This window comes from Oenanthe melanoleuca, chromosome 25 (genome assembly GCF_029582105.1).
Source record: "Oenanthe melanoleuca isolate GR-GAL-2019-014 chromosome 25, OMel1.0, whole genome shotgun sequence".
Classification (NCBI taxonomy): domain Eukaryota; kingdom Metazoa; phylum Chordata; class Aves; order Passeriformes; family Muscicapidae; genus Oenanthe; species Oenanthe melanoleuca.
In genome coordinates, this window is record NC_079358.1 from 7,305,976 (window position 1) to 7,321,044 (window position 15,069).

Genomic DNA, 15,069 nt, shown 5'->3' on the forward strand with positions numbered 1-15,069 from the left:
GGCTTGCACGGCCCCCGGGCTCAGGTGTGTGCTCGGATGGGCGGGAACACCTGTGCAGGTGGGGGCGGGGCCACGGGTGCAAAGGGGGCACCTGGGGGGCGGGGGGGCTGAGTTTGTGGGGCAGGTGTGAGTGTGAGTGTGCACAGGTGTGTGTGGGGCACACCTGTGCCTGTGTTTGTGAGCAGCTCCTGTCCAGCTGTGTGTGAACAGTTCAGGTGTGTGCACACCTGTCCAGGTGTGGGAACAGTTCAGGTGTGAGCACTGTTCAGGTGTGTGAACAGTTCAGGTGTGTGTGCACCTGTCCAGGTGTGTGAACAGTTCAGGTGTGTGCACACCTGTCCAGGTGTGGGAACAGTTCAGGTGTGAGCACTGTTCAGGTGTGTGGACAGTTCAGGTGTGTGTGCACCTGTCCAGGTGTGTGAACAGTTCAGGTGTGAGCACTGTTCAGGTGTGTGAACAGTTCAGGTGTGTGTGCACCTGTCCAGGTGTGTGAACAGTTCAGGTGTGTGCACACCTGTCCAGGTGTGTGAACAGTTCAGGTGTGAGCACTGTTCAGGTGTGTGAACAATTCAGGTGTGTGTGCACTGTCCAGGGGCGTGTGTCTGCGTGTGCGCACATATCCAGGTGTGGGTGTCTGTATATGCACACCTGTCCAGGTGTGTGTGTTCACCTGTCCAGGTGTGTGTGTTCACCTGTCCAGGTGTGTGAGCAGCTCCTGTACCTGTGTGTCCCCTTGCCATGAGCAGCCCAGAATGTTCCCTGCTCCCACCCCCCACACCTGTGCAGGGGAGTGGGGAAGAGCCCCGGGCTCTGCAGCCGTGTCACACCTGTGTGTGATCCTGTCACACCTGTGATCTGTGTCACACCTGTGTGTGATCTGTGTGATCCTGTCACACCTGTGTAGAGGCTGTGTCACACCTGTGATCCCTGTCACACCTGTGTGTGATCCTGTCACACCTGTGATCCCTGTCACACCTGTGTGTGATCTGTGTGATCCGTGTCACACCTGTGTGTGATCCTGTCACACCTGTGTGTGATCCCTGTCACACCTGTGTGTGATCTGTGTGATCCGTGTCACACCTGTGTGTGATCTGTGTGATCCGGGTCACACCTGTGTAGAGGCTGTGTCACACCTGTGATCCCTGTCACACCTGTGTGTGATCCGTGTGATCCTGTCACACCTGTAATCCCTGTCACACCTGTAATCCCTGTCACACCTGTGCATGATCCCTGTCACACCTGTGTGTGATCCTCTCACACCTGTGTGTGATCCTCTCACACCTGTGATCCCTGTCACACCTGTGTGTGATCGCTGTCACACCTGTGTGTGATCCGTGTGATCCTGTCACACCTGTAATCCCTGTCACACCTGTAATCCCTGTCACACCTGTGCATGATCCCTGTCACACCTGTGCATGATCCTCTCACACCTGTGATCCCTGTCACACCTGTGTGTGATCCTGTCACACCTGTGTGTGATCCGTGTGATCCTGTCACCTCTGTGTGATCCTGTCACACCTGTGATCCTGCCACACCTGTGTGCCCGGGGCCCTGGAGCAGCACCCACCTGTGCCCGGCTCACACTCCTCCAGGTCCTCGTCATCGCTCGGACACTCGGCCGAGGCCACCAGCAGATCGTCCGTGTTCTGGGGGGACACGGGGTGGGGGGGGGGGTCAGCGGGGCTGGGGACCCCCTGAGACCCCCAGAGACCCCCAGGGACAGGTGACACCCCCCCCTCCCCACACCCTTACCTGGGCCACGGTGTCGCGCAGGGTGGGCGAGCGCCCGCGGCGGGTGGTGGTGGTGGCCATGGTGGTGGTGGTCTCCATGATGGTGGTGGCCATGTCGGGGGGCGCGGGGGTGGCGCCGGGGGGCGCGGGGGGCGGGGGGGGGTCCCCCACGAGCCGCAGGTCCCCCTCGAGCCGCACGCGGGGGTGTCCCTCGGCCGCCAGCGCCAGCAGCTTCAGCCCGTTGTAGTAGAGCCCCGAGAGCTGCCCCTGGAAGGGGCGGCCGCGGTCCCGGCCCCCCACCCGCACGCGCGCCTGGCTGTTGAAGATGGTCAGCTGGCGGCCTGGGGGGGAGAGGGGGGGCTCGCACACCTGGTGCCGGCACACCTGCGCCACCTGTGCCACCTGCGCTACCCCGACACTGCACTGTCACCTCAGTACCATCAAACTGGCACTGTCACTCCACACTCACACACCCCCATGGATGGAGAGGAGGGGCTCGCACACCTGGTGTCGGCACACCTGTGTCACGTGTGCTATCCCTATATTGTCATCCTGACACTGTTACCGCACACTCACACGCCCCCCATGGATGGAGAGGGGGGACTCGCGCACCTGGTGTCAGCACACCTGTGTCACCTGTGTCACCTGCACTACCCCGATCTCGATACCATCACCCCGGCACTGACACTCCACACTCAAACACCCCCCATGGATGGAGAGGGGGGGCTTGCACACCTGGTGTCGGCACACCTGTGTCACCTCTGTCACTTGTGTCACCTGTGCTACCCCAACATTGTCACCCTGGCACTGTCACCTCACCCACACACCTCCCCCATGGATGGAGAGAGGGAATTCACACACCTGTGCCACCTGTGTCACCTGTGCTACCCCGATATTGTCACCCTGGCACTGTCATCCCACACTCACAGACACCCCCATGGATGGAGAGGAGGGGCTCGCACACCTGGTATTGGCACACCTGATATTGGCACACCTGTGTCACCTGGGCTACCCTGACACTGTCACCCTGACATTGTCACCCCAGACCCAGGTAATGCATGGAGAGGGCAGCTGCACACCTGGCACACCTGGCACACCCCCACACCTGACACCACACCTGGCACACCCCCACACCTGGCACACCCCCACACCTGCACACCTGGCACACCCCCACACCTGCCTCACCCTGCCACGCCCACCCCGCCACCCTTCCCCGCCCTCACCCCCACACCTGGGTGCAGCCCTGCCCCCTCCCCCCACCCCCCTCCCCCCCCGGGCAGTTAAAGGGACCCCAACGCCCCCCCCGGCCCCCGGCTCCGCTCGGGCTCAATTTGGCCAATTTTGGGTCAGGTGGGGCGGGGGGGGAGGGGCGGGGCCCTGCCTGGGCGGGGCCGGGGCGTGCGAGGGGCGTGCGAGGCTGGGGCGGCTCCTGTGCACACCTGGGCCGCCAGGGGGACGCACCTGTGCGCCTTCCCCACACACACCTGGGCCTGCCGCACACCTGACAACACCTGGAGAACACCTGGCGAACACCTGCTCCGGTGCACACCTGTCCTCACGCACACCTGGTGCACACCTGGCACAGTCCCCAGCCTTGGTGCACACCTGTCCTCACGCACACCTGTCCTGTGCATGCCCAGTGCCGTGGCTGAGACCTGCCGCACACCTGGCGCACACCTGGTGCGTATTCCAGACGTGACACACGGCTGGTGCACACCTGGCGCACACCTGGCACGCGCCCCAGCCGTGGCACACACCTGGTGCGCACCTGGGCACAGCTGTCCCGTGCACACCTGGCGCATGCCCCAGCCATGGCGCACACCTGGCACACACCTGGTGCATATTCCAGACATGACACACGGCTGGTGCACATCTGGCACACACCTGGCGCACGCCCCTGCCATGGCACACACCTGGCGCGCACCTGGCGCATGCCCCAGCTGTGTTGCACACCTGGCGCACACCTGTCCTGTGCACGCCTGGCGCACACCTGGCGTACGCCTGGCATGTCCCTGGTGCACACCTGGCGCACGCCCCAGCCGTGGTGCACACCGGGCGCGCACCTGTCCCGTGCACACCTGGCGCACACCTGGCGCCGCCCCGGCCCCGGGCAGTCCCTGCAGGTGCGGGTTAGGGGGTTTAGCGGGTTTATGCGGCTTTAGGGGGGCTCTGGGCTCAGCGCGGTTTAGGGGGGCCGTTAGGTGCGTTAGCGTCCCTTTAACCAGGTAATGAGGGGGCGGGGCAGGGGCTGGCCCCTCCCCCAACACCTGGGCTCCTTCCCCGCACACCTGGGGGGGGTCCCTGGACAACGGGGTCCTCCGGGACGTGGCTGCTGCAACCCCCCGAACCTCGGGGTCCCAAACGCGCGGGATCCCCGAACACCTGGCACCCCAGACAGGTGAGTCCCGCACACCTGCGGTGCCCAGGTGCGGCGGCGCCCAGGTGCCAGAGCCTCCAGGTGTTGGGGGGTCCCAGACACTCCCCAAATCATTCGGGTTCCGGACACCTGGGACCCCCCCAAACCTCTGGGTCCCGCGGGGGGCGCCCAGGTGTGCGGTGCCCAGGTGAGGGGGCGCTCGCTGCCGTTACCTTTGTCGAGCAGCCACTCATCGACCACCCGCCCCAGGCGGAAGGGGATGCGCTGCCGCGCCAGCGCCAGCCGCTCGCTGTCCCCGCTGCCTTCGGAGGGAGGAGAAGAGCGTTACGGGGACACGGGGCAGGGCACGGACACCGGGGGCACCGGAGACCGGATAACCGGATAACCGGGCACCGGGATAACCGGGATAACCGGATACCAGGATAACCGGAGACCGGATCACCGGGATAACCGGATAACCGGATAACTGGGATAATCGGGGTAACTGGAGACCGGATAACTGGATAACCGGAGACCAGGCATCGGGATAACCAGATAACCAGGATAACTGGGTACTGGGACACCGGGATAACCGGATAACCTGAGACCAGGCACCAGGATAACCGGGCACCGGGATAACCAGAGACCGGGATAACCGGAGACCGGATAACCGGGGTAAACGGAGACCGGGACACCGGGATAACCAGGTACCGGATAACCTGAGACCAGGCACCAGGATAACTGGGATAACCGGATACCGGGATAACCAGATACCGGGATAACCAGGATAACTGGGCACCAGGATAACTGGATACTGGGATAACCGGAGACCGGGCACCAGGATAACCGGAGACCAGGCACCGGGACACTGGGCACAATGACAACCGGATACCAGGATAACCGGGATAACCAGGCACCGGGACACCGGGCACCGGGACAACCGGAGACCGGGATAACCAGAGACCGGGCACCAGGATAACCGGGATACCAGGCATCAGGATAATCAGGATAACCGGACACTGGATGCCGGGACACCAGGACAACCGGGCACTGGGATACCATGATACCAGGGACACTGGGGAGCCACGGCACCGGGACACCGGGATAACCGGATACCGGGATAACCGGATACCGGGACACCAGGACACCGGAGCACTGGGACACCGACAGAGGGGCAGCGCGGCGCTGGGGGGACATCGGCAGTGGCGTCATGGTGATGTCACCGCGGCATCACCGTCAGTGTCACTGTGGTGGGACAGTGGTGATGGTGACATTGTTGGTGTCACCATGGTGGGACTGTGGCCTCCTCCTTAGTGGCGTCATTGGTGTCACCATGATGAGACGGTGGTGTTGCCATTGGTGTCACCATCAGTGTCACCACGGTGGGACCGTGGCCTCATCATTAGCGGCACTCTTGGTGTCACCACTGTGGGATCATTACCTTGCCACTTGTGTCACCATCAGTGTCACCATGGTGGGACTGTCACCAAGATGTGACAATGGTCCTGCCACTGCTGTCACCACCGGCATCACCAGTGGCACCGTTTATGGCAGCCCAGTGTGGCCACACTGTCACCATGATGCCACCGTGACCTCATCACTGGTGGCACCATCGGTGTCACCGTCAGGGTCACCGTGGTGGGATGGTGGTGTCACTGTCAGTGGCATCGGGGTGTTCCCATCGGCATCGCATTGCTGTCACCATCAGTGTCACCTCCAGTGCCACCATCGTGCCACCATCATGTCACCTCCAGTGCCATCACAGTGTGACCAGTGGTGTCCCCACAGCCACAGTGGCACTGCTGATGTCCCCAGCCCTCGCTGCGGTGTCACCCGGGGTGTCCCCAGTGTCACCCGGGGTGTCCCCAGTGTCACGGGGGGTGGGGTGGCCCTCGGGAGGTTTATGTGGCCTTTAGGGGGGCATTAGCGGGGGGAGGGGCGGGGGGGGTGGCCATGGGACCCCTCGTTAGCGCTGCCTCGTTAGTGCCCTCGTTAGGGGGGGCTTTGGGGGGTCCTGGGGGGTTTTGGGGGGCTCTGGGTGCCCTGGGGTTCCCGTAGAGGCCATGGGGGTGTCCTGGGGTGTCCCTGAGCACCTTTGGGGTGTCCCCAAGCACCTGGGGGGTCTGTAGGAGCCCTGGGGGTACCTGGGGGGTTATTTGGGGGGTACCTGTACAGTCTGTAAGAGCCCTGAGAGTACCTGAGGGTACATGGGGAACACCTGTACAGCCTGTAAGAGCCCTGGGGTTACCTGGGGGTTACCTGGGGAACACCTGTACAGTCTGTAAGAGCCCTGGGGGTACATTGGGAACACCTGTACAGCCTGTAAGAGCCCTGAGGGTACCTGAGGGTTACCTGGGGAACACCTGTACAGTCTGTAAGAGCCCTGGGGGTACATTGGGAACACCTGTACAGCCTGTAAGAGCCCTGGGGGTACCTGAGGGTTACCTGGGGAACACCTGTACAGCCTGTAAGAGCCCTGGGGGTACCTGAGGGTTACCTGGGGAACACCTGTACAGCCTGTAAGAGCCCTGGGGGTACCTGAGGGTTACCTGGGGAACACCTGTACAGCCTGTAAGAGCCCTGGGGTTACCTGGGGAACACCTGTACAGCCTGTAAGAGCCCTGGGGGATATCTGGGGGGTCCCTGGGAGTGCTGGGCCATGCAGGGGGGTACCTGGCGGGTACCTGGGGAACACCTGTACAGTCTGTAAGAACCCTGGGGGTACCTGGGGGTGTCTCTAAGAGCCCTGGGGGTACCTGAGGGTGTCATGGGGAACACCTGTACAGTCTGTAAGAGCCCTGGGATTACCCGGGGGGTACCTGGGGGATATTTGGGGGGGTCCCTGGGGCTGCCAGCTGCACAGGGCAGGTACCTGGGGTTACCTGGGGAACACCTGTACAGCCTGTAAGAGCCCTGAGTGGTACCTGAGGGTTACCCGGGGAACACCTGTACAGCCTGTAAGAGCCCTGGGGGTCCCTGGGGGATACCTGGGGTTACCTGGGGAACACCTGTACAGCCTGTAAGAGCCCTGAGGTTACCTGGGGAGCACCTGTACATTCTGTAAGAGCCCTGGGGGTCCCTGGGGGATACCTGGGGGTCCCAGGGCAGGTATCTGGGGGGTACCTGGCGGGTATCTCTCGTGCAGGGGGCCGCCGTCCACCTGGAGCGTGGCGTTGCCGCCGCTGCGCGTGAAGCGGACGACGTGGAAGCGCCCGTCGCTGACGGCCGCCCCCCGCTCCTCCAGCGCGATGTCCTCGGTGCCCACGTTGAACAGGACCCCCACGGCCCCCTGCACCTGCGGGGAGGGCGGGGGCGCCGCTGGGTGCGCGGCCCCGGGACCCCCCACCCGGAGGAGCGAGCCCCCCCCGCCCCGATTTCGGCTCCTCTTACGGGTAATCACCAATATAATGAGCAGAGCCCCTAAAATTTCCCTCCCTAAAATCCCAAAACCCCAAAAAAATAATTTTCCCCCTTCCTGCAGTTTCAGGATGTCACCAAACAGGAATTCCTGGACCCCACTAAACCCCCTGCACCCCAATTTTGGCTCCTGTTATGGGAAATTGCCAAGAGAATGCACAGAGCCCTCAAATTTCCCTCCCTAAAATCCCAAAATCCCAAAACCCCAAAATCCCAAAACCCCAAGTTTTTCCCTTCCTGCAGAGTCTCAGGATGTCAGCAAACCCAGATTTTAGCAGGAATTCCTGGACCCCACTAAACTCCCTGCACCCCGATTTCGGCTCCTCTTATGGGAAATTGCCAATAGAATGCACAGAGCCCACAAATTTCCCTCCCTAAAATCCCAAAATCCCAAAACCCCAAAGAAACAATTTTCCCCCTTCCTGCAGTTTCAGGATGTCACCAAACAGGAATCACTGAACCCCCACTAAACCCCCTGTACCCCGATTTCGGCTCCTCTTACGGGTAATCACCAATAGAATGCACAGAGACCCCAAATTTCCCTCCCTAAAACCCCAAAATCCCAAATTTTTCCCTTCCTGCAGAGTCTCAGGATGTCACCAAACAGGAATCACTGAACCCCCATTAAACCACCTGCACCCCAATTTTTGGCTCCTCTCACAGGAAATTGCCAACAAAACTCACAGATCCCCCAAATTTCCCTCCCCAGAACCCCAAAATCCCAAATTTTTCCCTTCCTGCAGAGTCTCAGGATGTCACCAAACAGGAATTCCTGGACCCCATTAAACCCCCTGCACCCCTATTTTCTCTTATGGGAAATTGCCAAATTTGGGTTTAAGAGAATGCACAGATCCCCCAAACTTCCCTCCCTAAAACCCCAAAATCCCAAATTTTTCCCTTCCTGCAGTCTCAGGATGTCAGCAAACTCAGATTTTAGCGGGAATTCCTGGACCCCACTAAACTCCCTGCACCCCAATTTCGGCTCCTCTTATGGGAAATTGCCAACAGAATGCACAGAGCCCCCAAACTTCCCTCCCTAAAATCCCAAAATCCCAAAAGCCCAAAATCCCAATTTTTCCCCTCCTGCAGTTTCAGGATGTCACCAAACAGGAATCACTGAACCCCCATTAAATCCCTGCACCCCAATTTCGGCTCCTGTTATGGGAAATTGCCAAATTTGGGTTTAAGAGAATGCACAGATCCCCCAAACTTCCTTCCCCAAAATCCCAAATTTTTCCCTTCCAGCAGTTTCAGGATGTCACCAAACAGGAATTCCTGGACCCCATTAAACCCCCTGCACCCCAATTTTGTCCCCTCCTGTGACTGAATCCAAATCCAGGAGTCCCCAGAGTCCCCAGAATTCCCCAGGACCCCCAGGAACCCCCCAACCCCAAATTTTGGCCTCGTTATGGGCGGAGCTGCGGGAATTCAGCAATTCCAGCCTTGACTGGGAACCCCCAGAGATCTCCTGGACCCCCAGAACCCCCTGAACCCCCAAATTCCTGACCCTCCTCACAATGTGGAGCTGAAGGAATTCCCTGAGCCCTGACACACTCTCCATGAGCACCCCCAGACCTTTTGTACCCCCTAAACCCCCAGCGCCCCCAGCCCCCCCAAACCCCAAATTCCTGACCCCTCCTTACAATGTGGAGCTGAAAGAATTCCCCAAACCTGACTGTGCTCTCCATGAGCACCCCCAGACCCCCTAAACCCCCAAACCCCCAGACCCCCAAACCCCCAGACTCCCCTGTACCCCCAAACCCCCCCGAACCCCGAATTCCCGATCCCCCTTTACGATGTGGAGCTGCAGGAAGTCCCCGAGCCCGGCCGCGCTCTCCACGCGCAGCAGGACCCCCAAACCCCTGTACCCCCAAACCCCCAAACCTCTGTACCCCCTAAACCCCCAGACCCTCCCAGCCCCCCCGAACCCCAAATTCCCGATCCCCCTTTACGATGTGGAGCTGCAGGAAGTCCCTGAGCCCGGCCGCGCTCTCCACGCGCAGCAGGACCCCCAAACCCCCTGTACCCCCTGTACCCCCAAACCCCCTGTACCCCCAAACTCCTGTACCCCCTGTACCCCCTGTACCCCCAGACCCCCCAAACCCCCCGAACCCCAAATTCTCGCCCCCCTTACGATGTGGAGCTGCAGGAAGTCGCCGAGCCCGGCCGCGCTCTCCACGCGCAGCAGGACCGCGTCGCGCTGCCGGGTGCTGAAGCCCAGGGCCAGGCGGTCGGCGCGGGTGCTGGGCCGGTCATTGGGGGGCCACGTGTAGGTGATCAGGGCCCCCCCTTTGCCAAAAATGTACGTGGTGCCCGCTGGGGGGGAGAGAGAAAAACGGGGGGTCAGGGGGCAGCAGGAGGCGCGGGGTTTTGGGGTTCGTGAGGTTCGAGGGGGGCAGGACCCGGAGTTTGAGGGGATCTTGAGTGCAGGGGGAGGATCCTGAAATTTGGGGACACCCCGGCGCGTTGGGGGGGGTCCCCTCGGAGTTTGGGGTGACCTGGAGTGGACGCAGAGTTTGAGGGGACCCTGAGTGCAGGGGGAGCCCAAGGGGGAGGACCCCGGAATTTGGGGAGACTCCGGCACGTTGGGGGGTACAGGAGAGACCCCGGAATTTGGGGAGACCTCGGTTGGGGGCGGGGGGAGTCCAAGATCTCCCCCCGGAGTTTGGGGGTGACCTGGAATCTGTGGGGGGACCCCCCTGAACTTGGGGGGTCCACGACACTCGGGGGGACCCTGAGGAACAGGGAGGGCTCCGACATTTGGGGGGACCCCGGAATTCTTTGGGGGGATCCTCTGAATTTGGGGGAGGGGCTGTGGGACCATCAGGACCCCCCGCAAATGTTTGGGGGTTCCTCTTGTCGCCCCCCGCCCCACCCCCCCCATGGCCTTGCAGGAGAGCTCGGTGTGCAAAAACACGGAGACAGAGACACCCCAAAAACACCCCAAAAACACCCCAAAACAGCCAAAAACGTCCCAAAACATCCAAATGCACCCTAACACACCCCAAAATCACCCCCAAACAGCCAAAAACAGACAGAAACCACCCAAACACACCCAAACACACCGTAAAATCACCCCCAAAACAGCCAAAAAACCCCAAACCATCCCAAAACACCCCAAAAAAACCCTAACACGCCTCAAAACCACCAGAACACGCCCGAAAATCACCTCCAAAACAGCCAAAACCAGCCAAAAAACACCAAAACCATCCCAAAACACCCTAACACACCCCAAAACCACCGTAACAGCCAAAATCAGCCAAAACCAGCCAAAAAACACCAAAACCATCCCGAAACACCCAAACGTCCCCCACCAAAAAACCTTAACACACCCTAAAAACACCCCAGAAACAGCCAAAATCAGCCAAAACCTGCCAAAAACAACCAACTACACCCTAAAACCACCCCCAAAACCACCTTAATTCACCCCAAAACCACCCCCAAAACAGCCAAAAAACCCCAAAACCAGCCCAAAAACACCCAGTCACACCCGCGGGGGGGGGCACGGACCCCACAGGGTCCCCCCAAACCCCGCCCGGCCCCGGCGCGGGGGGAGGAGGAGGAAGGGGAGGAAGGGGAGGAAGGGGAGAAAGAGGAGGGGGATGAGGAGGAGGAAGAGGAAGAGGGGGAGGAAGGCTGCTGCAGGTTCCCAAGGCAGTGAGGAGGAGGAGGAGGAAGAAGAGGAGGTGACAGAGGGGGAGGAAGGCCGGGCTGAAGCACCCGCGAGCAGGTGGGGAGGAGGAGGAGGGTGAGAAACAGGAGGAAGAGGAGGAGGAGGGGGAGGAAGGCTCGCTGGAGTTCCCGGGAGGAGGAGGAGGAGGAGGAGGGGGTTGGGTGTCTGTGGGGAGGAGGAAGAAGAGGAAGAAGAAGAAGAAGAGGAAGAAGAAGAAGAGGAAGAAGAGGAGGAGGAGGATGAAGGCTGTGCCAGGTTCCCAAGGCAGTGAGGAGGAGGAGAGGAAAGAGGAGGAGGAGGAGGAGGAGGAAGGTTTTGGGGTCCCCAGGAGGAGAGGAAAGAGGAGGAGGAGGAGGAGGAGGTGAAGGAGGAGGAAGAGCGGGAGGAAGGCCATCTGTGTCCCTGTCATCCTGAAGAGGAGGCTGACAGAGCCTGAGGATGATGATGGTGATGATGATGATGATGATGATGAAGGTTTTGGGGTCCCTGTGAGGAGGAGGAAGGTTGATGATGAGGAGGAGGGTGAGGAAGGCTCGCTGAGGTGGCTGTGGGCGAGGAAGGGCCGTGAGGAGGATGAAGGTGATGATGGTGAGGGTGATGAAGGCTCAGCATGGTGCCCATGGGTGAGGATGGAGGCGTGGCTGATGGAGATGGGGAGGAAGATGAGGATGAGGAAGATGAGGATGAGGTTGAGGATGAGGATGATAAGAAAGGTGATGAGTGGGATGAGGATGAAGATGAGGATGAGGATGATAAGAAAGGTGATGAGTGGGATGAGGATGAAGATGAAGATGAGGATGAGGATGATAAGAAAGGTGATGAGTGGGATGAGGATGAAGATGATGAGGAGGATGACAACGATGTGGGTGATGAAGGCTCAACATGGCGCACGCGGTTGATGGATGAAGGGGATGAGGATGAGGAAGGTGAGGATGAGGAATGTGAGGATGAGGAAGGTGATGATGAGGATGATGATGATGAGGAAGGTGAGGATGAGGCTGATGAGGAAGACGAAGGCTCCGTGTGGTGGCTGCGGGTGAGGAAGGGCGAGCGGTTGATGGCGATGGGGAGGATGATGGGGATCAGGAAGGTGAGGATGATAATAAGGATGATGATGAAGGTGAGGATGATGATGATGAAGGCTCACCGTGGTGCCCCCGGGTGAGGAAGGGTGCGTGGTTGATGGCGATGGGGAGGATGATGGGGATGATAAGGATGATGATAAGGATGATGATGATGATGATAAGGATGAAGATGAAGCTGATGATGATGATGATGATGATGAAGGTGAGGATGATGAAGGCTCACCGTGGTGCCCGCGGGTGAGGAAGGGCGCGCGGTTGATGGCGATGGGGGGGATGATGGGGATCAGGAAGGTGATGATGATACGGAAGGTGATGATGATAAGGATGATAAGGATGATGATGAAGGTGAGGATGATGAGGATGATGATGATGATGATGATGATGATGAAGGCTCACCGTGGTGCCCCCGGGTGAGGAAGGGCGCGCGGTTGATGGCGATGGGGAGGATGATGGGGATGATAGGGATGATGATGAGGATGATAAGGAGGATGATGAGGATCAGGATGAGGATGAAGCTGATGATGATGGGGATAATGATGATGAGGATGATGAGCTCACCGTGGTGCCCCCGGGTGAGGAAGGGCGCGCGGTTGATGGCGATGGGCGCCGTGCCGTGCCGCCCGTGGAAGTGGTGCACGTGGTGGGTGGTGGACAGGCTGGAGGAGACGCGGGCGGGGCGGGCGGGGGGCACCAGCACCCCCAGCACCCCCAGCACCCCCAGCGCCCCCAGCGCCAGCACCCCCAGCGCCCCGGGGCCCCCCCGGCCCCCCATCGGCCCTCAGAGACCCCCCCCCATCGGCAGCGCCGCGGGGACCCCGGCGGGGGGCGCCCCAAAATGGGGGGGGAGCCCCCGAAATGGAGATGGAGGGGGGGGGAGGGGAGGGAGGGAGAGAGAGAGGGGGGAGCCCCCAAATCGGGGGGGGGGGGGAGAGGGGGCAAACCCCAAAAAAGGAGGAGGAACCCCCAAAAAAAGGAGGAGGAACCCCCAAATCGGGGGGGTGAAGGGAGAGGGGGGAGCCCCCAAATTGGGGGTGGGAGAGGAGAGAGAGGAGACCCCAAAAAAAGGAGGAGGAACCCCCAAATTGGGGGGTGGGAGGAGAGGGGGGAGACCCCAAAAAAAGGAGGAGGAACCCCCAAATTGGGGGGTGGGAGGAGAGGGGGGAGACCCCAAAAAAAGGAGGATGAACCCCCAAATTTGGAGGGATGAAGGGAGAGGGGGGAGCCCCCAAACTGGGGGGTGGGAGGAGAGACAGGAGCCCCAAAAATGGGGGAGGAACCCCCAAACTGGGGGAGGTGAAAGGAGACGAGGGAGACCCCAAAAAGGGGGTGAGGGTGGGGAGGGGACCCCCCCAAAAAGGATGGAGGAGGGGATGGGGGAGCCCCCAAATTAAGGGGGAGTCCCCAAATTAAGAGGGGATCCCCAAATTAAGGGGGAGTCCCCAAATTAAGGGGGAGACCCCAAATGAGGGGGTGGAGGGGGGGGGCAAAAGGGGGAGCCCCAAAATAGGGGGGGAGGGGGTGACAGGAGAGAGGGAGACTCCAAATGAGGGGAGGGGGGCGAAGGGAGAGGGTCAGACCCCCCAAATGGGGTCTAGAGGGGATTGAACCCCAAAACTGGGGGGGAGGAGGTGGGGGGGGCTCCCAAATTGGGGGGTGGAAGGAGAGGGGGAGCCCCCAGTTAAAGAAGGGGTGACAGCGGGGGGGGGGGGGACCCCAAAATGTGGGGCTGGAGGTGAAGGGAGGGGGGAGCCCCCAAAAGGGGGAGGGAGGAGGGTGAGACCCCAAAATGGGGGTGAAGGGAGAGGGGGAGCCCCCAAACTGGGGGAGGGGGAGAGATTTAGAGCCCCAAAAGTGGGGGCGGGAAGGACTGAACCCCAAAAACGGGGGGGAGGTTGAAGGGAGGGGGTTGTGCCCCAAAATGAGGCCCCGGGGGGGTCCCCGAACCCGAAAATGGGGTTTGAGGGGGGGTTGTACCCCAAAACAGGATTTAGGGGGTGCTGAACCCCGAAATGGGTCTGGGGGGGGGGGGCCGCGAGCCCAAAATTGGGATGGGGGCGGGGGGGGGAGATTCAAATCAGCCCAAAAATGGGGAGGGGGAGGGGGGTCAGTCCCAGTTCAACCCAACGTGAAGTCGGGAAAACCCCAAAATCCCCCCAAATCCGGGTCCTGGGTCACCCCACACGGACCGGGGGGGGTCCCCGAATTTTTCCCCCCCCCCCTCGCGAGGCCCAACGAGCCCAAAATCCACCCACGGGGCGGGGGAGGGGCGGCGGATCGCCCCGAAAATGGGGCTGGGGGAGGCCCTGAGAAACCCCAACCCCCCCGAAACGCGGCCGGGGGGGCCGAACCCCCCCTTAAAGGGGCTGGGGGCGGCAAATCCCCAAAAATAGGAGCGGGGGGGGGGGCGCGATCACCCCGCGAGGGGCTGGGGGGAGCTGAACCCCCCGAAATGAGGGCGGGGGGGGGCCCCGAATTCCCCGAAAATGGGGCTGGGGGCGGCGGGGGGGGGCGGGGGGGGATGGGCCAAATCTCCCCCTCAATCGGGGCTGGGGGGGCCCAAAAATGGGTCTGGGGGGGGGCGTCTCCTCCCCCTAAAAAAGCGGCGGCGCCCCCGAAGGGCCCCGGGGGTCCCGACCCCCCCTGGGCTGCGGGGGGTCCCGAGCGCCCCCCCCGCGGGGGGTCTGGATCCCCCCCCCGGGGCTCAGCGCATGCGGGGGGGGGGCGCGGGGGGGCCCCGGGGCGGGGGGGGCCAGGGCGGGGGGGGCGCGGGGGGGGCTCAGAGGGGGTCGAGCATGGTCCGGGATGGG

General features: G+C 61.4%; 2 protein-coding genes across 3 annotated transcripts in view; both read right to left on the minus strand.

Moving 5' to 3' along the window:
• The window catches only part of LOC130262733 (neurexin-1-beta-like), a 16,522-nt gene extending 3,370 nt beyond the window's left edge, over positions 1-13,152 (minus strand). Inside the window, exons 1-6 of one of the 2 annotated variants that reach the window (XM_056510157.1) lie at positions 12,821-13,151; positions 9,639-9,820; positions 7,211-7,382; positions 4,321-4,410; positions 1,753-2,072; positions 1,568-1,646 (exon numbers count right to left, since the gene is read on the minus strand). In XM_056510157.1, the coding sequence (XP_056366132.1) occupies positions 1,568-1,646; positions 1,753-2,072; positions 4,321-4,410; positions 7,211-7,382; positions 9,639-9,820; positions 12,821-13,034 (1,057 nt within the window). In that variant the 5' untranslated portion in view covers positions 13,035-13,151. Of the gene's footprint in view, positions 1-1,567; positions 1,647-1,752; positions 2,073-4,320; positions 4,411-7,210; positions 7,383-9,638; positions 9,821-12,820 lie in introns of both variants that reach the window. The other variant, XM_056510158.1, reaches the window with a different exon arrangement.
• A 1,811-nt stretch (positions 13,153-14,963) lies between these two features.
• Positions 14,964-15,069, minus strand: part of LOC130262611 (U4/U6.U5 tri-snRNP-associated protein 1-like) — an 18,872-nt gene continuing 18,766 nt past the window's right edge. Inside the window, exon 16 of the mRNA XM_056509933.1 lies at positions 14,964-15,037. Coding sequence (XP_056365908.1) covers positions 14,964-15,037 — 74 coding nt within the window. The remainder of the gene's footprint in view (positions 15,038-15,069) is intronic.